Source organism: Schistocerca piceifrons, chromosome X (genome assembly GCF_021461385.2).
Source record: "Schistocerca piceifrons isolate TAMUIC-IGC-003096 chromosome X, iqSchPice1.1, whole genome shotgun sequence".
In the NCBI taxonomy this organism is placed as follows: Eukaryota; Metazoa; Arthropoda; class Insecta; order Orthoptera; family Acrididae; genus Schistocerca; species Schistocerca piceifrons.
This window is the reverse complement of record NC_060149.1, coordinates 139,140,953-139,164,392: the sequence shown is the minus strand read 5'-3', so window position 1 is coordinate 139,164,392 and position 23,440 is coordinate 139,140,953. Positions and strand designations below refer to the sequence as shown.

Genomic DNA, 23,440 nt, shown 5'->3' with positions numbered 1-23,440 from the left:
TTTCAGGATGAGGTTCAGTATATGCAAGAGATAAATAAAGGTCATATGAACATGGATATTTATTCCAATATCAGACATGGAAGTTGGTTATGTAGCACGTGGAAAACTCCAGTTTATTCTCACAATGCAGCACCCAGTTCGCTACTTTATAAGATGTGTACAAAATGCCCACTCTCTGCCAGTATGCAGGCTTCTGCTTGCTGTTGCAATGAGACACAAACACATTCAATAATTCCCAGGGTTATACATATTCTCTGACTACCTGCCTAAATTTTCGCAAGAAATGATGCTTCATCATCTACATGTATGGCATACACCAATGCCTTTAAATGGCCCTACAGGGAAGTCTAACAGGTTTAAATTAGTTGAACAAGGGAGCCACGCAATTGGTCCACCTCTCTAGCAATTAACACAAAGACGAGTCTGGTGTTGGCAGAGAAGAACACCAAACTGAACATCGTGCATTAGGTACACCTGTTTCTGGAATTTTAGTGAAAGATCTTTCAACATAGGAGGCAACCTTCTGTGCAAGAATCATCTGTACCTCTCCCCATTCAGGCAATAGGGAAATACATAGCATCCTATGAAGTGGTCCACAATAAGCCTTGCACAGACGTCGAAGGGCCATTTCAACAGTTGCATGTGGACTGACGTATGTCCACTCACATTGATTATGGAAATTTTGGATGCCATTGCACGTGAATGTTGCCTCATCCGTCCATAACAGTACTGTTGGAAAAACACACTTTATGCCACATTGTTGGATAAAACACTGACAAAACATAAGTCTTTCAGGAAAATCTGCAGAGGCCAATGCCTGAATTCACTGAAAATGATGATGATTGGTTTGTGGGGCACTCAACTGCACGGTTATCAGCACCTGTACAAATTCCCAACCTTTGCTGAGTCCTCTCTCTCCACTTTCATGAATGATGATGAAATGATGAGGATAACACAGACACCCAGTCATCTCGAGGCAGGTGAAAATCCCTGACCCCGCCAGGGATCGAACCTGGGAGTGTTGTAAGAGGCAGGGAGCTGATGACCTAAGTGTTGATACTGTTATGCAGCACCAACAATAACATCCTCAGTGGGCAGGCATGGTGTGTAGTTGCTGTCTTCTTCTTCCAGTCATGGGTTTGAAATTATCATGCTCACATAAGGGAGAGTAGACTTCTTGGAATGCCTTCCATCTTCAAGATGGTCGCAGAGCCGGTTAGTGTGATGTGGCTCCACATTCAGATGCAGTTTTTCTCGGTAAAAATTTGATTGTGGACAGTGATATTTAATTCTTGAATACCAGGAGTGTTATCTTACATAGTCTGTTCTTGTTTATTCATTAGGTACAGTAAATAAAACAGAGAAAGTAATTAAAGTACTTCTAATGCGATTGTCGTGTGTAAATTGTCAACGGAGAGGCCTTTGACCTTCCGCTGGCTGAGTGCGTGTCAGTTTCGCCAGTCAGCCATGACAGTTCTTGCGTGTCAGCACTCCGCGCCACCTCACTAGCCGTAGCGGCAGCACAGCCAACAGCTGCTCCGTGCCCCACCGGCGACATGAGCAGCAGCAGCAGCCACCAGCTGTGCTCCTCCTGTTGGTAAACAACTGCCTGCCTACTCTCAGCCCTGGATTCCAGCTGACAAAGCAGCGACACCATCACACCAGAGGCCAACAGAATGAGGAGGAGGAAAGCATGGGGTAAGACAGTAGCTTGAGTCATCGTCACACCCAGAAAGGAACACATGGAGGAAGAACATGTGCCTATGTCGCCCCCGGTCAAAAGATAGCAGCCATACACAAAATACTGAGCAAAATAGGAGTAGAGTTAAAAGCTAAGCATGCTTCATCTGCTCTGTTAAATGTCATTAGAGACAAAGTGATTTTCTTAGCTTTCCAAATAACTAGCCTTGAAGCTAAACTGTTCTGCCTAAATGATGAAAATAGGCAATTTAGACTTGGAACTACAGAGAGCATTGACTTCAATCAAAGACTTACAAGTACAAACTTTGCAAGAGAAGACTGAGAAATTGGAGGATGAAAATAGGGAACTCAGTGTATCAAACCAAGACTTGCAACAACAAATTAGAGAATTAACTAATAAAGTAACACAAGCGCAAGCGCAAGCACAAGCACAGACACTGACAAATGCTTTTGCCTTGACAATAGAGCCCAAAACCAAGGAGGCTCGAAGAATAGAACAGGCTAAAACAAAACAGGTCACAACCCTATTTATCAAATCGACATCAAATCAAGACACCAAAGCTGTTCGACAAACTATCACCATAAATCCCAGGAAAGAGAATATACATATCAAGTCAATCAGAACCACCCAGACTGCAGTTATAGTAGAAATGTAAACACAGGAGGATTGTCGAAAAATTATAGAAAAGACTAAAGACCTGCACATCATTGTCTGTGAAGGACCGCGAAAACCCAAGACACTCATGGCAGTATATCACGTGCCAGATACACTTACCAGCAAGGAGTTTCTACAAAGCCTTTATGAGCAGAATCCAAGTGGTGACACCATGAAAGAAGACTTCAACAGAGAAGTCAAAAGAAACTTTAAAACAGCATAAGGGTAGGGGTTTGTCATCAGATACTGGAGGTCAGCCCACACCTGTACAGCGTCCTTACACAAAGACAGTCTACAAAGACAGAGAGTCTACATAGACTTCGAATCACTCTGGACTGGACTGATTTGGGGAAAGAGACCAAACAGCGAGGTCATAGGTCTCATTCGATTAGGGAAGGATGGGGAAGGAAGTTGGCCATGCCCTGCCAAGGAAACCATCCCAGCATTTGCCTGAAGTGATTTAGGGAAATCACGGAAAACCTAAATCGAGATGGCCGGACGCGGGATTGAACCATCGTCCTCCCGAATGCGAGTCCAGTGTGCTAACCACTGCGCCACCTCGCTCGGTCGAATCACTCTCTGTGAAAGACTATACAGTAGTAAACCAGTGTTTTAAGTGTTGTGACCTAGGACATATGACTAAAACCTGCAGAAAGGCCGATGTTACATGTGCCAAGTGTGGCAACCAAGGACACAAGCACACTGAGTGCACACCCGAGGTTTTCGTCTGCATCCCCTGCAAATATAGAAGCCGTGTCTGCAATAAGGCAAAAGGTGATTGTCAGACCTATAAACAATTGCATGACTGGCTCCTGGACAGTATAGACTATGGCAGCTAAAATCAGCACACACAAAAGAAACACGAACATTCAAAGCCAATCACCCAAAACACATAAATACAAATCACCGTCAACATTACAGAGAAGCTACCAAAGAGCAATTTCCTGGAGAAGGCAAATGAATCTTCTGCCGGAGAATTACAATGATAATGAACTCACCCCGCCCCTAAAACACTCAATGATGTTACAGGATGGCTGTATTAATATGATAGAATATATAGATGACATGGCAATCGGTGGCTCCATCCACTACAAGGTGGAAAAGCAAATTAAGACAATTACACCACTGGATAAACTGCCCAATAACATTAATGCAGAGGATAGATGAGTTGGAAGATGAGCTTACATATACAGTGTGCAAGAAAATGTACAAACACAACCGACATACTCGTTCAGTTTCTCTCAACTGAAGTACATCACATCACACATACACAAGATGAATTCAAACCGGAATCATCATCACATGGAACACCCTACGACACACGTAAATGTGAATAGTACATCAAACCAGTCAAATTTGTCTCAGGAGGCACTCTTCACCCCGGGCAAATGAAACAAAGAATAGACATACGTAGAGTCTGAATCAATACACACCAAAACAATCAGGCCACAAACCAATACAAAACTCAGACTTATAAAAGTAGACAAATTAGATGAGGACAAATCTGAGGGAGACACATGACATACGCAACGATGTCAATGTGCATCTAGAAACAAACACTCCACACATCAACAAAGACAACATAACCCATACAGTCAGTCCCATACAAACCACCACCACCACCACCACCACCACCACCACCACACCAGCAAGCACAACCATCATCAGTGAAAAATGTGTGAAGGCAAGAAACAATGAAGAAGCATGTGACAAAATGAAGTGTAACCATGTGACATCCCAAAGATATCTTAAAATTTCTCCCAATCAGCAGCCAACACCGAGCCACAATCCATCTAGTGCCACCTCAGAAACTGCAACAGAAACCAGCACCAACAGCAAGCCAGCTACACCTAATTATGGTAATACAGAATTTAACTTACTTTTAAGTAGGCTAGAGAAAAAAATAGATACTTCAGACAGCACAGCGGATGCTACTTATATTGTGCCACCCCAAGGGAGATTCTCTCTGTTTTCCAGTAACTGAGCAGACCCACAGAACCATCCTAAGGACAGAGAATATTCCTACATTAGCAGAGCCGCTGCTCGACCTCATGCTCCAGGTCTGCCTGTGCAGCTCAGAATCATTTGACTCGCACAAAATACAGGGTGATTCAAAAAGAATACCACAACTTTAGGAATTTAAAACTCTGCAACGACAAAAGGCAGAGCTAAGCACTATCTGTCGGCAAATTAAGGGAGCTATAAAGTTTCATTTAGTTGTACATTTGTTCGCCATTTCAGCCAATAAAGTTTTTGGTCCCTTTTTCTTCGAAGGTGCTACTGTAACTGGACTACAGTATCTGGATATGTTAGAGAATTGGCTGTTCCCTCAGCTCGAACAAGAAGCACAACAATTCATATTTCAGCAGGATGGAGCGCCACCACATTGGCACTTATGTCAGTAACTATCTGAACGTCAACTACCCGAGGCGATGGATCGGCCGCCAGGCAGCCTGTGACAGAGCACTTCATCACTGGCCTCCAACAAGCCCTGATCTTACCCCCTGCGATTTTTTTCTTATGGGGGTATGTTAAGGATATGGTGTTTCGGCCACCTCTCCCAGCCACCATTGATGATTTGAAATGAGAAATAACAGCAGCTATCCAAACTGTTACGCCTGATATGCTACAGAGAGTGTGGAACGAGTTGGAGTATCGGGTTGATATTGCTCGTGTGTCTGGAGGGGGCCACATTGAACATCTCTGAACTTGTTTTTGAGTGAAAAAAAACCTTTTTAAATACTCTTTGTAATGACGTATAACAGGTTATATTATGTTTCTTTCATTAAATACACATTTTTAAAGTTGTGGTATTCTTTTTGAATCACCCTGTATATACAGATCTTGTAAGAGCACACGGACGAACATATTTCGATTACTCACAGACAGGCAGTAAATGTTTTGTACACATTTAACACCCAGAACACAGACAGAAAATGAATATCTTACAACATAATACAAAAAACAGTATGACAGTCAGTGCAGAAATCCCTAAAATAGCACAAGACTTGCAGGCAGACATCATTTGCTTACAAGAGCCTTATAACAGAAATGGACAACTAATGTCTACCAAAACATTCTACCACAATAACAGGCACCAGTGAGTGTACGGCTGCAATAGTAATTTTAAATAGAACATATCACATAATTAAGGTAACACAGTTATGCAATCAACACTTAGTTACCATACAGATAACTAATGGGAACATCACATGGGTGATTGCGTCCATGTATGCCCAATACAGCCATCAAATACAGCCGTATGCAGATTACGTCAGAAACCTAGTAATGTATGCCAGAGGCAAAAAATTAGTGATAATTGCTGACATTAATTCCAGATCGACCCTCTGGAACTCAGACAGATGACAGAGGATGCATAATCACCAGCCTAATACAGTAAACACAATTGCATGTAATGAACACGGAAGGACCTATACCAACATATACAGGGGTCGATGGTACGAGCAGTAATATCAACTTTACGCTAGCAAATAATGCAACAGTGGCATATGTAACAAACTGGACTGTACACAACAACATAAGCAGTAGTGATCACACTGTCATAACATACACACTAACTCACACTCAGAACACAACGACCAAATCACAAACCAGACACTTATTGTTGCACAAAGCAGACCGGAACGAAATAACAGAAATTATCCAATAACACGATCCAGAAAACATCAATGGAGGTATCGATTATAGAGCACACAAGCTAACACAGGTAATAAATACAACATGCACAAAACACATTAATACTGACAGCAAAGAACACAAATCGCTCACCAGTACCATGGACCAACAAACTCACGAGACTCAAACATGATGCCAGATGCAAACAAAAATTATATCAAAGGGCGATAGCAGATAGGGACAGATGCATAAGACTTGAAGCATATAGGCATGCACAAGACTTATATAGACAGACCCTATACAACATGCATAGACAATAATGGGAGCTCTTTATAACAACACAAACAGAGCAAAAGATATGGGGGGAACCATACAAAATACTGACAGAGAAGATAAAAACCCCACTAGTTCTGGGAACGCTAAGGCAGGATGACGGCACGATGACGAGGGGATGGAGGAATACAGCGGAGTTTCTGCTGTATTAACTGCTCCCTGACGACGTTATCGATACAGACACACAATATCATGCAACACTAAGAGGAAACCTACACACACCATACAACACTGCAACTGTCACCTGTCCTTTTGCGCAAGAAGAGGTTGCGCTAGCAATTTCAGAGCTCAAAAACAGGAAAGCATCTGGACCAGATGGTATCCACTTGGAAACACTGAAAAAACTAGCACCGCAGATCACCCCATTCCTAACAACGTTGCTGAACCATGCCTTACGGCTGGGCAGTGTACCTACAGTAAAGAAAACCTCCAAAGCAGTCATTATTAAGAAATTAGCGGTCAGGGATCCTTCATATCCAAAGACTTACAGGCCAATATGGCTACTAAACACCCTAGCGAATATTCAGGAGAAGCTACTGTGTAAGCGCTTGCAAACACACAGAGTTCTCAGCAGTATGAGCCAACACCAATTCGGCTTCAGAACTGGCAGACCAATAGTTGATGCCATCAACCAGACCCTACACACAGTTAATACTACAACACAGAAATACGCCATGGCAATAATGATTGACATTGCCAGAGCATTCAATAATCTCTGGTGACCCGCAGTGTTTCAGAGGTTAAGACACCTGGAGGTACCGCAGTCACTGTACAACAGTTTCCTAGACTACTGTAAAGACCCCTCCTACAACTTCTGGATGAGGATGACAGGTCAGACAGAATTGTCGCCTACACAGATGACCTATTAGTTGCAAGGTACTGGTTAAAGATGTGGAGACTAAATAAAGTACACACAACTGGTGTGCTGATAGACGATACGTCACCTTAAAAGTTGGCGTTTGGATACATGGCAAGGTGAGTGGAATGTAAGCGATAAGGGACGTAGACTAAGCAATTTCCTCCCTGACATAAGGGAGCAGTTGAGAATGAAACATCGATCCCAGCAGTGGTATGGTACATTTCTTAACTGGATATGGACCTTATCCCACACACTTAAACCACGTGAGTCTGAGGCAGACATCTAACATGCACACTCTGCGGGCAATACATGAACAACAGACATACACTACACTACACTACACAGACACAGACATAGATATATACACAGCAATAAGAGACAAAGAACAATGGGCAATATTAAATGTATTGACAAACAGTATTTCAAAAACAACACATGAAGAGTACGTGTGGACACAACATCACAGACATGCCTATGTGCAATGTAACAACAATCTCCAGAGGGTGGACGGTGAAACCCCTAGTGACAGAAAAAACAATGATAATGAGGAGAAAGCCGAGATGTGACAGTAAATAAGCATAAGGTGCTGGCGATCTAACCAAGAAATCACCAAATACTGTACATGGATGGGCACCTAAAGTTAATACATAGGATTATTAATAAATCGTATAAGCAATACTATTTCTCTACTAATAACCATTTGTGTGCGGGCGAGTGCGCGCAAGTGTGTGCGCGCGAGAGAGAGAGACTAGGCGGTCAATGACTCAAAGAAACTATTCCGAGACATTCACAGTCAGTCACATTCGGTGATGGTACTAACAAATCTCTCCTCTATCCTATCATCTTTTCATAGCCTTTTTTTTTAAAAAATATATATATATATTTCAATCTTACATTATTGTTATTTTGAGAAGTATTATTCTTTGTACATGTTGTAGATAAAACAAAAGAAAAGAAAACTGCAAAAAAATGAAAAACGAAGCTGTACGACACCTGTTTTAAAACATCAGGTAACAGGTCTATAATTTGGCAATAAATAAATAAAAAATGCCTTCTTGTCAGGGCACCGGCGGTCTGGATATTGATCACAGTGCAAGTGACAAGCTTCAGTATAAACCAACCACCACTAAAGAAATTGCATCTTATGGAATATCTAACCACATTAGCAAGTGGACTCAATATTTCTTTACGGGCACAGCACATTATGTAATTGTGGATGGAGAGATGTTCACAAACAAGTAAGTTATTTCAAAGCATGAAAGACAAATATTGTTCTTTATATCTATTAATGACTATGAGGATAGTGTCAGTAGCAATCTCAAACTTTACACTGATAATGTGTTTAGCTATGAGACTAAATGTCTGACAAGTAGCTCTCAATGTAAAAAAATGATAAGTTGTGCACTTTGGGAAATGTAAAAATGTAGCAGTCTTCAATGAGTGGACTAATGAAACAGACCTGCAGTAGTTATGACAAATAAATAGATGGAAGTAACGACACATCAGGCATGGAATGGTTGCACAGGCTTGCAGATAAAGCAAATAACTAGGTTCTTCCATGAAAAAGACTACCTTACAAAACACTTATATAGCCTATAATGGAATATTAGTCGTCTGTCTGGGTACCATATCAGGTCTAACAGGGAGCACCGAACATGTGTAGAGAAGAGCAGCCTGGTTGCCTTGCATGTGACTGTAACAAAATACTAAGAAATCTCTGCTTCACAATACAGAAAAGAAAGTCAAACTTTCATGATAACCTATTCAGAAAATTTTAATAATCTTTTTAAGAAACAGCTCCAAGGGTGAAATCTACAACTATTCTTCAGCTTCCTAAAAATTGCTCCTGTGGAGCATATACAGTAGCATACAGGTAATAATTCTTCTCATGCTCCATCCCTCAAATTTTATACAAATATTCCATAATATACGGTACAATAGGAGATATTATTAGATAAACTTACATAGTTATTCAAAAAGTATAGATGTATGTAGTCTTGTTATTCTAGCTTTAGTTTCCCAAAATCTCTTCACATTATATTCACCATTGTGGAACCAGTCTCATATTCCATCTCTAACCAGCTCAATATAAGACATAAAAATCTTTTAGAATCTTACACGTAAGACAGTTAAGTCAACTGAAAGAGATGTAATAGAATATTGTAGTAAATACTAAACTTCAAGAAATGCGAAATATAACTGTGCTTTTGATTGCCATGGATAGATATCAAATGGGTAAGAAATATTCTGATTATCAAAGTCGAGAGTAAATGATAAGTGCAGGCTGCGTTCACACATCTCTTTGATTTAATCAGTCCTGTTTCAGTATTCCTAGTCAAGAAAGTATGATGTAATATGTTAAATTTCATTGCAGCACATCATGCAGACATATAGGTCTACTCACAGTACCTTAGGAACTCCATATGGGTTACCTACCATACAATAGTGAATGTTTCATTTTTTTTTTTTTACAGTTGTGTGCTGACAAAAACACTCCTGTTGACTAAATGACGCCTTGACTTCATGAGGAATGTTATGATATGCTTTCATACAGGAGGCTCAGTGTGTTTATTTCCTCATTTAATTCTTTGCCTAGTACTATTTTGTATGAGTATTACCCCAAGGTCTTAATGCAGTGTTTTAATCATACTTGGAACAGGAATTCTAAGAGAAGCAACCATTCTCCTTGGAGACTCCTCAATTAATGTATTTCATGCCAGAACATCTTCATACTGTACAAGGGCCAAAGGTGGGCAGGGAGGTTTTTATGTTAATGTAATACATCTCATTTTCATCAGGATCACTTCTTCATAAGATGCATGGACAAATAAGCCACATCTCAGATGCCCACAGTACACATATTTTGTTATGACCACAGCTTTATTGCTGCTAGAAATTATTTTGGGAATAATTCCATAGTACCCAGCACGCAGCCAATAAGACAACCCTCACCATTATTTACTCCTCCCCCCAACACACACACACACACACACACACACACACACACACACACACACACGCGCGCGCGCGCGTTAATACTGTGCTACACCTTATACAGAACATAATTTAAATCATGCAGCCACAGCTGTAGCACATTTTGCTGATGTAAAAATTAGGACATCACTTATCAAGCAGATCAAGTGTGATACTTCCTGGCACACTATAAAGTTAGGTCACATCTGTCAACATGCAGCAGTTATGTGGCAGGCAGTTACCCACAGAAATCTGGCAACCTGTGAGATCTAAAGGCCATACGAATCTTAAGAAGGCAACCCTAGGGCACAGAATTTGGGCATCTGTACATACGCTCGATACTTCAGCACTGCGTGGCTTGTCATGTAAGGTAAGGCAAATATCACAGAGGAACAGAAGAACTGCTATGCTTTGTTTACTGCCAAATTTCACTTCAGTATTGTTATAGATGGTGGTGATAAAATTTGGCACCACACCAGATAAGACATCAATCAAGTGCTGATGTGTAAATAGCATACATAAAGAGCCATACTTCTAGGTTTGAGCAGATAGCATAAATGCCACTGAAGTGTAGAAGAATTGCACTGGAAAAAAATCACTATGCTGAGAGTACGCAATTCCTCACACAAACCTTTCTCCCAGGAGTGGTAATATAGTGGGGTATACGGGAGAGATTCAACAGAGTTTGGACAGTAGTTTAAGAGTACTACCAGAGTAATTTGTGAGATGGTCTATGAGCTTATCTGTATATCTCATTTGGTAAGAGCATTGTGCATGAAAAGCAAGGGTCCAAGTTCACATCCAAGTCCAGCATATAGCTTTAAATTGTGTGTATTTCTCAACTGTAATGAGCTATCTGAAAACGCTAAAAACAACATAGGAAAGATGACATGTTAAGCTGCAGACAGGTACAACTGAAAGACACTTACACACAAGCTTTTGGCAACAGCCTTTGTCAGAAAGCTTATGTGTAAGTGTTTCTTGGTTGTGCCTGTCTGCAACTTAAGTGTCATCTTTATGGTAACCTGTAATCTATCTTTTCCTATATTGTTGATATTCCTATCTGGAGTTTCCATTGTTTGCTATTTGAAAATTATTATTCCCAAGGTTGCAGTAATAATTGGCAGTGCATACAAAAAGCTTTAATCACATTATAATATACATCGTTTTTACTTACACTATAAAAATGGCCCATCATCCTCAACACCTTTTCAGAAGGGCACTCAGTAGCCAAGATTTCAATTTGTAAGATGTTTACAATGGATATCAAGATTTCTGGCTTGCACCATACCACACCACACTACATTTTTATTGTGACTTGTTGGGTTGCCTAGTCGTAACACTTGAAAAGTAAAAATTTGGGCCTCTATCCCTTAGTAAAAAAGACAAGAAATGGTGCAGGAAATTTAAAAATTAGCACTCAAAGTTACATTTTCTGAAACATAAAATGTGTTATCTTACAGCAAAATGTTAGTGGAGTGTGGAATAAGATCAATTTTCAAAGGACGAAACGGTTAAAAACACTGCATAATTGGTAAGCACAGTGCAGCAATATTCAAAAAGTAAAAACTGAACTTTAATCATGTCTCTTACATTAATAAACTATAGCTTCTGAATTGCTCATGACACAAAGAATTTCCAGGCTATGTTTAAAAAAAAAAAAAGTGTAACAGGTAAACCCAACAAAAGTAAACAGTGATGCTTCAAACAAATCGTATATATTTGTGTACATTATATAATCTGTGCTTAACAGATGATACATGGGTATTGCTTTACTTTTGAAACAAAACTGATACTTAAAATGATGTAATGAAAAAATATTGTGTTGTCCAATTACTAAAATAAATCAAATAGCAAATTCTATAATTTTAGCAGGGACTGCCATTAAGACCATGATTTTAGCCTAAAAATCACGATAATTGCAGACAAATTGTAATACTTGGCAAGTCTGTGAATGGTGGATGGTCACACAAAAAGTAGTGATGGATAGTGAGCTTCTGAACATCATTTTATCCTCTCCCCAGAGCAAAGAGGAAGTTCACACATACATATTCTGGTGGTCTAACATAACTGGAAGAAGTGTGCAAAAGCTTAATGACGATGAGAACACACAAAGGGTGGAGAAGATGTTGGAATTTTGCATGTAGTAAAACAAAGATTAGCATGGTAAGGACACAGAAGCAGATCCCGGAGGCATATGTAGACAAATGCTGTTTTGTATGCAGAAAAGAGGAAATAATATTTTATAAAAAGTCATGGAAAAAGAGGGAGAGAGAGTGGCCTAAGAAACAAAGAATAATGCAATAAAAGATAAAAGAAATACTGGAAAAGTTAAGGAAGTTTTAAGCTAAAAAGCAGAACTGTGTCAGAACAGAAAAGGAAAATATGAATGGAGAAACTGGGTAAAGAAAGTACAGAGGAAGCAGAGATAGGATAACTGTTAAGAAAATAAACCAAATCTTTGATGAAATATTGCATAGCCTCCTCCTGTACTTTTTTCTTAATATCAACCTAACAAATTTCTTAACCAATACAAATATGTCACAATGCTGAAACTGAAAGTTTCAAGCTGTATTATATGCAGCATGATGATTCGTAGCTAAAAGCAACTTAATACAACTTAATATCACATTTAAATAAAACTACAGAATGTCACTCATCCAATCATCATTTCTCTCTCTCCATCTTTCATTTCCATTAGAGCTTAACATCTCACCCCCACTTGACCAATTACACACAATTGTCAGTCTGTATTGTCAGCAATGAAGGATGACAAGAAAAAAAATGCAGTTACTAATTCAAGGTTGAAGAAATCTCGGTTACCTTGCTAGAAGGAGCTGTAGAACAGTTTCAGGAAGGATCAAGGAACATACTCAACTGTATCAGCATTGTGGTTGATGAATTAACACTTTGTGATATCTCTCATCTTACACATCTGTTTGTCACATTTTTTCTTCACCATTCTTCCGAGACACAGTTTATCTACACTCCAAACAACCATGAGCATTGTTTGGGAGAGTGTGATATGAAACATTAAAGAGGACTTCTCACCGATTCAGTAATCCTTATCCACTGTGGCACACCATTTGGCAGTAGCATTAATGTATGTATCAGATGAGTGTTCTGTGTTCCATTTTTCATAGTTGTTCAATAACATGAAAATTCATGGTATGATTACCCCCACATCTCAGCTGTATCTATTGAAAAAATTCCTTTCAGTGTTGACAGGTTTAATTTTTCTTCATTTCATCTCGTGTAACTGTCCCATTGGTACTCATTCACTTCCACAACTATTAAAGGCCATTTGTACACTTGGCATCTGTTGATAGAATTGGAAACTACAAGAGGACCAAGTTTCCAGAGTTGCTTTTTGAGTTATGGCACTCAAAGAGTGACTGTCAATTCTGGTATACCTTCTAATATATGAGAATAAATTTGGTAGAGAAGGAAGGAAGTGAAGAATTAAGTTAGGGATTAACAGCCTGTAAATGATGTCATTATACAGAAGAACTATGGACAATAATAGAGAGAATAGAGCAACCACATGATCATGTACAATTCCAATTAATCGACTCAGCAGGAAAAGAAAGACATTTATTATTATCTTTGAGCACCAAAAGTGTACAACTGTTGTGGGCAATTGGTGTTAGTAATTGTAATCAATTGCAAAGAAAATTAAGATAAGAAAGGAAGATTACAGTTTCACATCTCACAGACACCAAGGCCATTAGAGAAGGAGCACAAGCTTGGATTGGGGAAAAAAATCCATCATGCCATTATCAAAGAAGCCATCCCATCATTTGCCATAAGCAGTTTAGGGTTACTACAGAAGCCCTGAATCTGAATGTCAGGAAAGTAAGTTGTACTGGCATCCTCCCGAATATGAGTGCAATCTCTTCACCACTGTGCCACTTTGTTTGGTCAAAAAGAATTAATCCATGGTTATTACATGGTTTTCTTGGTGGCTTTGCTTTTTTTCCTCTCATGAATCATACCCCAGATCATCACTGTTGTAATTTTGATTGTAAAACAATATGAACAAAGCAAAATGTACAATATCTGTATACTGTAAAGAATTTAATAGGCAGAATAACAGCATAAACGAAACTTATAATGCCTTCTTCATTGTTATAAATTTTGGATGTGCACATGAGTGTGCACACTGATACAAAAACAAAGTGTAGCAGGTTATACTCAGTATATTAAAACAATACAACAAAGTCATAGACAGTACACAAAAACATGACTCCATATCATATGAGATGATTTATCTTTGTTGTACAAATTCAAATTAAAGATCTTCTATTTCTAAAGCTTTTACATTTTCAACAGAAATCAAGCTTACAATTTCACCATGATCTGTGAACAACAATGGTGATGCAAGTAACCTCTTGTGACACATTGTACAATATTTTAACCCAAGTTTTGTCGTCATCTTTGTTTATTCTTTTTGTACAGTGTACTCTTATAGTATCCACACACACACACACACACACACACACACACACACACACACACACACTTGTGCTCAAAATATTAAAACAATACAAATAAAGTACAAACAGACAATGAAAAAAATAGCTTGATATTGTATCTTTGCTTTACTTTTTTTACAGTAAACACTGGGCTCTGCAACATAATTACACAAATACAATAAAGTGACTAATTATAAATATAAACTTGGTGCATTATAATATCACTTGATGTTATTTATCATAACTGTACATAAATCATGATTGTGAATAAATAGCTCGAGTTTTTATTTTTGATGGAAGTCAGCCCTGTAGTTTCACCATAAGGTGTGATTTACAGGTGTGCTGGAAAACACACACACACACACACACACACACACACACACACACACACACACACACTTGTGCTCAAATTATTAAAACAATACAAATAAAGTATAAACAGACAATGAAAAAAATAGCTTGATATTGTACCTTTGCTTTTACTTTTTTTACAGTAAACACTGGGCTCTGCTACATAATTACACAAATACAATAAAGTGACTAATTATAAATATAAACTTGGTGCCTTATAATATCACTTGATGTTATTTATCGTAACTGTACATAAATCATGATTGTGAATAAATAGCTCGAGTTTTTATTTTTGATGGAAGTCAGCCCTGTAGTTTCACCATAAGGTGTGATTTACAGGTGTGCTGGAAAAAACACACACACACACACACACACACACACACACACACACACACACATATTAAGCCTTCAGGTAACTTACATTCAATATATTAAAACAATGCAATACAGTAACGCAGTTTACGAAAATTTGGCTCCATTTTAGGCGAAATAATTTATGTTTGTTGTTCATGTTCATAATACATTACTTCAGTTCAAAGAGCTTCTAAATTTTTGACAAATTGCATCATACGAAGGCATTCCTGCAATTTCACCACGAGCTGCGACCGATGGCTGTGAAGCAAGTAGGCGCCTTGCTACACGTTGTACATCATGTGCTGTCACTTTATCTATAACAGGAGAACAGGAGAACAGGTAGAATGCAACAAATAACTTATAACCACTGATTTTAGTAAACTGGCAAAAATATGATGATCTCATCAAAAAATTTATAACAAAAGCTATTCTGGAAATGGAAATTACCAAGGAAGACTATGTACAGCCATACATCTGTCCTGAAATTCATGTTCTTACAGATATACCTGCCTTGACTTTCTAAGTTTAGTCTCACTAACGTCTGAGATTAAGTTTAGTCTCATTAACTTCTGAGATACATCTCACTAATCACAACATAAGTAAGAAAGATGGCAATGGTGATAGTACTTGTAAATGGGATACAGAGTGAGAATCAGCAGCCAAACATCTGATGTAATCTGAAAGAGGCCATATAACCAGGCCACAAGTGGTGAAATGGACAGTTCAGTGAATGGAAAAGTTAATTTGGAGCTCCAGGTGTGTGAAGGTAGCCTACTGTTCCTGAATGGCCCAGACAGATTATTGAGAAGTATGTCCATTTGACTGTTATATGGGCACAGAACTTGCAACAAACTCATTCACATTCCAGTGACAAACAGCAGCTTTATTAGAACTATACATACTGCAGCCAACTGTGTGGACAATAGTGTAATTGCCTTTCCTATTTAGGACAGGGTCACCTTTCAATATCCCCTCAAATCATTATACGCATTTACAATGTTTCACAGAAATTCTCAAAATACCTGTTGTTTGTAGCAAGGGCACCATCGAGGTAACTAAATGTGTGTAGGGTATTCTTCTGCTGTTGTTAAAACATTTTAATCTTTTAAGAAAGGGTCCCAGTAAGTAACTGTATACGGAACATAAAATTTATTTCCAAACTTTGAAGCAGAGTGAACAATATATTTTTGAAAGAACTTTAAGTGTAACAAGATGATGTTGGCACTTTAAGTAACAAACATAACTTGGGCTTCAATGCCAGTTGCTTTATAAACTTGACTATTTCTTTAGACTTCTCTGAAACTGAAGCAGATTTAGCACTATTGATAGCAGACCACTGGCCCAAAATCCTTTGGCCTGCTGGGCTTACAGTTAGCCAACGTGATGGCACGTTATACTCAACTTTCTTCTGGCATAGTTGAACATCCTCCCATCTGGCAGGCCAGCCATGAAAATAGTGGAATATTGCAATAATAAGATTTACAACATCACATTCAAAATTTTCAATGCCATGCAAGAATGAATTACGAATTTAATGCAAACTGCATGTTCCAATATCAATGAAAGAGTTGCTGTGTACTCTAGGACACTTTCATTCATTAATTTTAATACTGACTTATTCACATTTGGGCCGTCACAACTGATCATCAGGAAATTCCTTGAAGGAGGGTCCGCTTTCTCTCCTGCAAAAACAAGGTTTCGATGCAAACCTTTTGCCTTAGCATGGCCCATGACATAAGTCTGAAGATGATTTTCAACAACCTCTTCTTTAGTTGCTAACCAGTAGAGTATTGAAAATTGGAATTCCTTTCTGCTGGCTTCATTGTGGCCTCCTCATAGGAGAAAGTATACGCTGAATTTCTTGCATTATCTGCAGTTTGCTCCCAAAAATAGGGTCCTAGAGCCAAAGTAATAAAAGGTATCATCTTTGATGGAGGCAAAGTAAAATCAGTCTGCACAGAGTTTCCAAACTTCTCTCTGAAAACCTCTGCAGTATCACTGCAGCTATTGAGTGAAAATTTGTGTAATACAACATATAATTTTGTTTCAGGAAAATGACAGCTGACTAACAAGAACATCAAAATAAATATGTGCACTGAATGTATATGATCATGCGTGCCTCCTGAAGTAAATAAGTTCTAGGAAAAACATAAGACATGAGCCAGGCATGTTGGCAGGGCTAACAACGTAAATTTTGTAACACATGGAACGTGCAAGGTTTCCTGAAAGGGCATTATCACAGCACTCACGTTCTAATTTGGAGCTTATTTGTAAGAATGAATATGAAATTGAATTAAACATATCAGACACTTCAATTAGGTACATGCCGTCTTCCAAATTCTCCCAAACAGAACTAGAGCAACAGAGGTAACAAAGTCTTTGTGAGACTGTCCAGTACATCTGAAATTTTATCTCCCCCCCCCCGCCCCAAATGCAAATTTGTTGGTATTACTTCTAATCACCATTTGACAATTGTTACACAATGTAATTTTAATACATTATTATTATTATTATTATTATTTTTATTATTATACCCAAAGAAGCTTTCATTGCAATGAGAGTAGCCCAAATTTCATCTACTTTACCTAGTTAAAATTTATGATTTGTTTTGTTAACTTACAACCACATCCACATCTACATCTACAAAGATACTCTGCAAATCGCACTTAAGTGCCTGGCATAGGGTTCATTGAACCATCTTCACAATAATTCTCTATTATTCCACTCTCAAACAGCGCGCGGAAAAAAAGGAATCCTTCCATGCAAGATCTAATTTCCCTTATTTTATTAAGATGATTGTTTCTCCCCATGTAGGTCACCATCAACAAAATATTTTCACATTCAGAGGAAAAGGCTGGTGATTGAAATTTTGTGAGAAGATTCCACTGGCACAAAAAATGCCTTTGTTCTAATGATGTCCACCCTAACTCCTGTATCATGTCAGTGATGCTCTCTCCCCTGTTTTGCGTTAATACACAATGTGCTGCTCTTCACTGAATTTTTTTGACATACTCTGTTAGGCCTATCTGTTAAGGATTCGAGACCAGTCAGCAGTACTCCAGAACAGGATGCACAAGCATAGTGTAGACAGTCTCTTTAGTAGTTGAATGTTTCCGATCACAAGTGAAATAAGTAACACATTTCTCAGTGGCTAGTCACATGTCCTACCTCTGATCAATATTTCTTGGTAGGAGTTGCAAGTTATCCTCATTTGAGCTACACCCGACATGTGCAAACTATATCCGTTCATCATTTCTACCATAAAGAACAAAGAGTAAGTTCCGCAAAAGTTGCTGGTACCGCATAGCACTGTCTCCCCATATGTTTCCTTGCCCCGGTGGCCATCAAAGCTCCCTGCAGTCCCCTCAACAGCGGACTTGTTTTATGTGGAGGAACTGGAAAAAAAACCAAAATGGTGAGAAGGGTTAAAGCCAGTTGTAACATGAAAGATGCCTTAGTTAAGCTTCAGTGGGGTTATTAAAATTAAGAAAAAAACGGTACTTTAGGGACAAAATTGAAAAAAGCACCTTTTATAGGTACGTTTGAGGAAAAAAAAGGACTTTAGGGACCAGTGGGACCTCCACTAAATACCCTGCTTATGGGATAGCTTTCTGGGGTAACACCTCGCTAAGGTAAAAAAAATGCATTGTGTAACAGAAAGTAACTATGTGCAGACTTCATGGCCTCACTGTACATTTATTCACTTATGAAATTTGTTATCAACAATTCATTCAAGTTTGAGAGTAACAAAGATGATCCATACCATGTCGATAGGTAGCAATACGCCTTCTGCGTGCCATCTTTGCCTCTAGCGGAGGACATGCCATTTTGACATAAGCAAGTGGCAGTGTGAGGAATGAGATGGAAAGCAGCAGGCAGTGGACCAGAAAGGACTCTGCAGGCACGACATGTTGTGATTTGAGGCACACGATTTCTCTGTCGGATGACTGGACTTCGGTATTCCAGTTTGGGTTGCGTGACCAATATAAAGTTTTCATTCTCTGGAGGACACAAGGCTGCCAAAGCTATTCTTACTGTGGCTGCAGTGCCATGCTTTCTTAGAATTATGGTGAGGTACCTTACTTCTGTTGAGTGAAGTTGGGGCCAGTGTGAAGTTCACAAATGTTCCTTTCTTTTGTCTTTCCCAGTGTGTTGCTGTCTGCTTATGTGCCTTACTCGCCTTTACAACTATTGGAACTATAATAATACTGGCTCAATCTACCTGCTTACTTAAGCCCTGGTCATGGGTACAAGTTCAAGAGGCCTGCACGTGTTTTTGTTCAAATGGTTCAAATGGCTCTGAGCACTATGGGACTCAACATCTTAGGTCATAAGTCCCCTAGAACTTAGAAGTACTTAAACCTAACTAACCTAAGAACATCACACACACCCATGCCCGAGGCAGGATTCGAACCTGCGACCGTAGCAGTCCCGCGGTTCCGGACTGCAGCGCCAGAACCGCATGGCCACCGCGGCCGGCCGTGTTTTTGTACCAGCTTCTTTTTATACCAGCGTAAATCTGTGATTTTCTGTAATTAATACATAATGTGTTTTTACCTTCTTAGATATTATAGCTTTGTGGACTTTGGTTTAAGTTACCTCATTTATTGCTGTAACTGGCTTAGGTGCTTGCTAGTTAACTTGTTATTTCTGGGAGAAATGGATTTGTGCCAATTTCTTGGTATTTAAGATACTGTCTGCTAATGTAACCAAAGTTGTTCGCCAACCATGTGCATCCATTGTGTGGCAGCTCCTTGTTACCATAATGCCATTGGGCATCGGTTTGAAACTCAACTGCGATTGGCAGGCGAATCATCTTATCTCCTTGTTGAGATTTGGGTGTATGTTGAGTAATAAGGACCAGACTTTTTTTATGACTTTATATATATATATATATATATATATATATATATATATATATATATATATAAAAAAAAATCATACTGTGTTCAGTTCCATGGCTGAGGTGTTAAAGGTAGTTATGATATGATTATTTGTCACATTTAGAGATCCTTTTTCTTGCCAGGTAATACCAGCAGTAACTAGCGCCATGCACAAAATTGTCTCTATTATCCGGAAGGTGTCTACCCCTGACTTACACTACGTAACTACATGGGTGCAGCCAGTTGGATTCTGAGGTCGGAGATTGCGCTTCCACATCTTTTGGGGAACTGAATGTAAATTTTAAGGTCACTGTTTTAGGAAGTTTTTATTCCTTTGGTCAGCAGTGTTGTGAAACATTCTGTGACACCAAAGAATTGTAAATCAGTAAACAGGCTGTCAAAAAATAAGATAAGGTGAATTGCTAAATTGTTGTGACACAAATTCTCCTTGTTGTAACTGTCAATCAAACCACTTAATAAAAAATTTACTTGTAAGCTTTCAACAATTAATTAAAATACATGTTAAGAACAACGAGAAGTCTCAAAAGTAATCCAATTTTATAAATGTGCATATACCCGAACATGTGCTGCAGTGTTTACTTTGCATTCAAGTAAGACTTACTATTAATACAGTCACACGGACCCACATTGTCCTGTTATAAACATAGGAAACCCAAACTTGTACATGGTTATGAAAATATCGGTGTTCAGAGACAACCAATGAGCTTTGTACTTAACGATCACAGTTATGGAAACAAATTCTTTCAACAATCTACTTCACAGAGGCAAATAAATTTGTTGCAGCTCCTTGAGAATGAATTGCTTATCACAATGTGTCAGTTCCTGTAATGAGATACCATGTAAGTATTAGGACTCAGTTTTTTTTACAACCGTATGTGACAGAAGAACAGTGCAAAAGTTCAATACAGATAACCCCAAGCAGTAGCTGTGTACCAAGAAATATTCAGAAGCACAACAACAGCAGAAAAAATGTTCTGCGTTACCCTTTAATGAATAGTGGTCTAAGGGAAGCAGAAATAGGCAGTCTGAAACTGTAGTCATATTTTGAAATGTTTATCTCCACATAACTGTGTGATGAATGCTAGAAAGTGATCTACCTGAGATTTGATCCCACCACCTTTCACTTTCCACCCACCCACACCCACACACACACACACACACACACACACACACACACACACACACACACACTACACCAGCACACCAAATGCACATTACAGTCTACTTGCTGCAGTCTCAAGGCACTGATGCTCTCCCGAGTTATGGCAGCTGTTTGCTAGGAGGCAATGGCATCGTTTTCACAACTATCTATTATCTAGGAGGGGAAAGACCAGGCCCAAGTAAGGGTTGAACATCATTCGTGACCAAAACATTTATTGAACAATGTATGCTTAAAAGATCAATCAAACCACTTAATAAAAATTTACTTGTAAGCTTTCAACAATTAATTAAAATACATGTTAAGAACAACGAGAAGTCTCAAAAGTAATCCAATTTTATAAATGTGCATATACCCGAACATGTGCTGCAGTGTTTACTTTGCATTCAAGTAAGACTTACTATTAATACACAGTCACACTGACCCACATTGTCCTGTTATAAACATAGGAAAAGCAAGCCACTCCGTGAGTGCCGACAGGCCATAAACACTCATTATCAGAATGCAACAAACAATGCACAACACAGTACAGTAATGCATTTTCAGCTAAGAGTGACATAAACACCTATAACAAAGACAACGGCACTTATCAGATCAAAGAAAAATAAGCAATCAATTCAAACCAGACGAAGCACGTGAAAAAGGAAGGGTACCCGTATAAATACGGACGGAGCGCCTGACGCATAGCAATGGCTACCTGGTAAAGCTTAACTACTACGCTTACGACTCGAACCAAACTACTGTAGCTGTATCGTCATTCATTCGACTTAAATTGTGTCTCATATTACAATGGACCAACTTTGTTTCAATTTGGAGGTGCGGCCTAAAACTTTTCTCTCCCCTTGAATTTTGAGTCTCAAATTTCAGGTGCGGCTTAGATTCGAGCAATTTTTTTTTCCTTGATTTCGAGTCTCATTTTTCAGGTGCGGCTTAGATTCGAGTAAATACGGTATCCAGGAGTTCATTTGGAGTCATCATTCACGCACTTATTCTGCTGATCTTATGCTCTCAAAAGCATAGGAAACCCAAACTGTTGTATATGGTTATGAAAATATCGGTGTTCAGAGACAACCAATGAGCTTTGTACTTAACGATCAGTTTAGTTGTTTGAGTGACTGCTGTGAATACTACTATCAATTTGATTAATCATATGGCAAAAAATGTATTATCATTAATGTCTTTAAAATAATTACTGACTGAAAAAAAGCTTGATAATGTTGATCACCACAACTGCCATCAAAATTAATGATAAGTGAAAACCACCTCAGTTGCATTATTATACATTTACTGTGTTAAAAGTGGTTTCGTTCATTGAACATCATCATGTTGCCAAGATGCGCCAAAGTCATGATGCAAATGGTCTGGTTGTCACACGTAATATTAAAGACCAAATCCAAAACATTGATCGTAAACATTCTGCTGACTGTCTGGTGGAAGTATGGCAAGCAGACACAGTATGCTACACACAGCAAACTGCATGGAGAGATCTCTATCAAGATCCTTTCTTGTTATTAAAAATAAAGTCCAGGCTTAATCATCATTCAGTCAGAAATAATTCTTATCTTCATTTCATATAGCAAATAACAAATTACGCTTAAGTACAAGTTCAGGTGTTACATAAGCATAACATGATAATACTATATATAACGTTGGTGTAACTTTGTTCCTCACCCATTTCTTTGATGAAATAATCACGGCCCTTCCACGAACCTAGGGCAATGACTTGTCTTGCCACATCTTCAAATACCATTGGTCTTGATTCTAGATTCATTAAGTACAGTGACCTCAACTGGGCCTTTGCCCGCTGAAAAATCAGAAAACTGTATTTACAAAAAGCAATGAACAAAGAATATGCATTTACACAAATTTGTATTCATTAAATTACACCTACATTTCATTTCTTTTCCTATAGGCATAAGAACAATATTTTCTATTACATAATCCTTTATTGCGCAACTTTATAGAACTACAGCTCCCTTTAAGACACAAACTTCTTCCTCCCAATTGCAGTCCTTTGATTACAAATAAGTGAAAGAATTC

At 38.7% G+C, this 23,440-nt stretch overlaps 1 protein-coding gene across 1 annotated transcript in view; it reads right to left on the bottom strand.

The window, feature by feature from the left end:
* Positions 1-13,386: 13,386 nt before the first annotated feature.
* LOC124722056 (mitochondrial-processing peptidase subunit alpha) overlaps positions 13,387-23,440 on the bottom strand; it is a 107,386-nt gene continuing 97,332 nt past the window's right edge. The window contains exons 10-11 of the mRNA XM_047247251.1: positions 23,072-23,204; positions 13,387-15,651 (exon numbers count right to left, since the gene is read on the bottom strand). Coding sequence (XP_047103207.1) covers positions 15,512-15,651; positions 23,072-23,204 — 273 coding nt within the window. The 3' untranslated portion in view covers positions 13,387-15,511. The remainder of the gene's footprint in view (positions 15,652-23,071; positions 23,205-23,440) is intronic.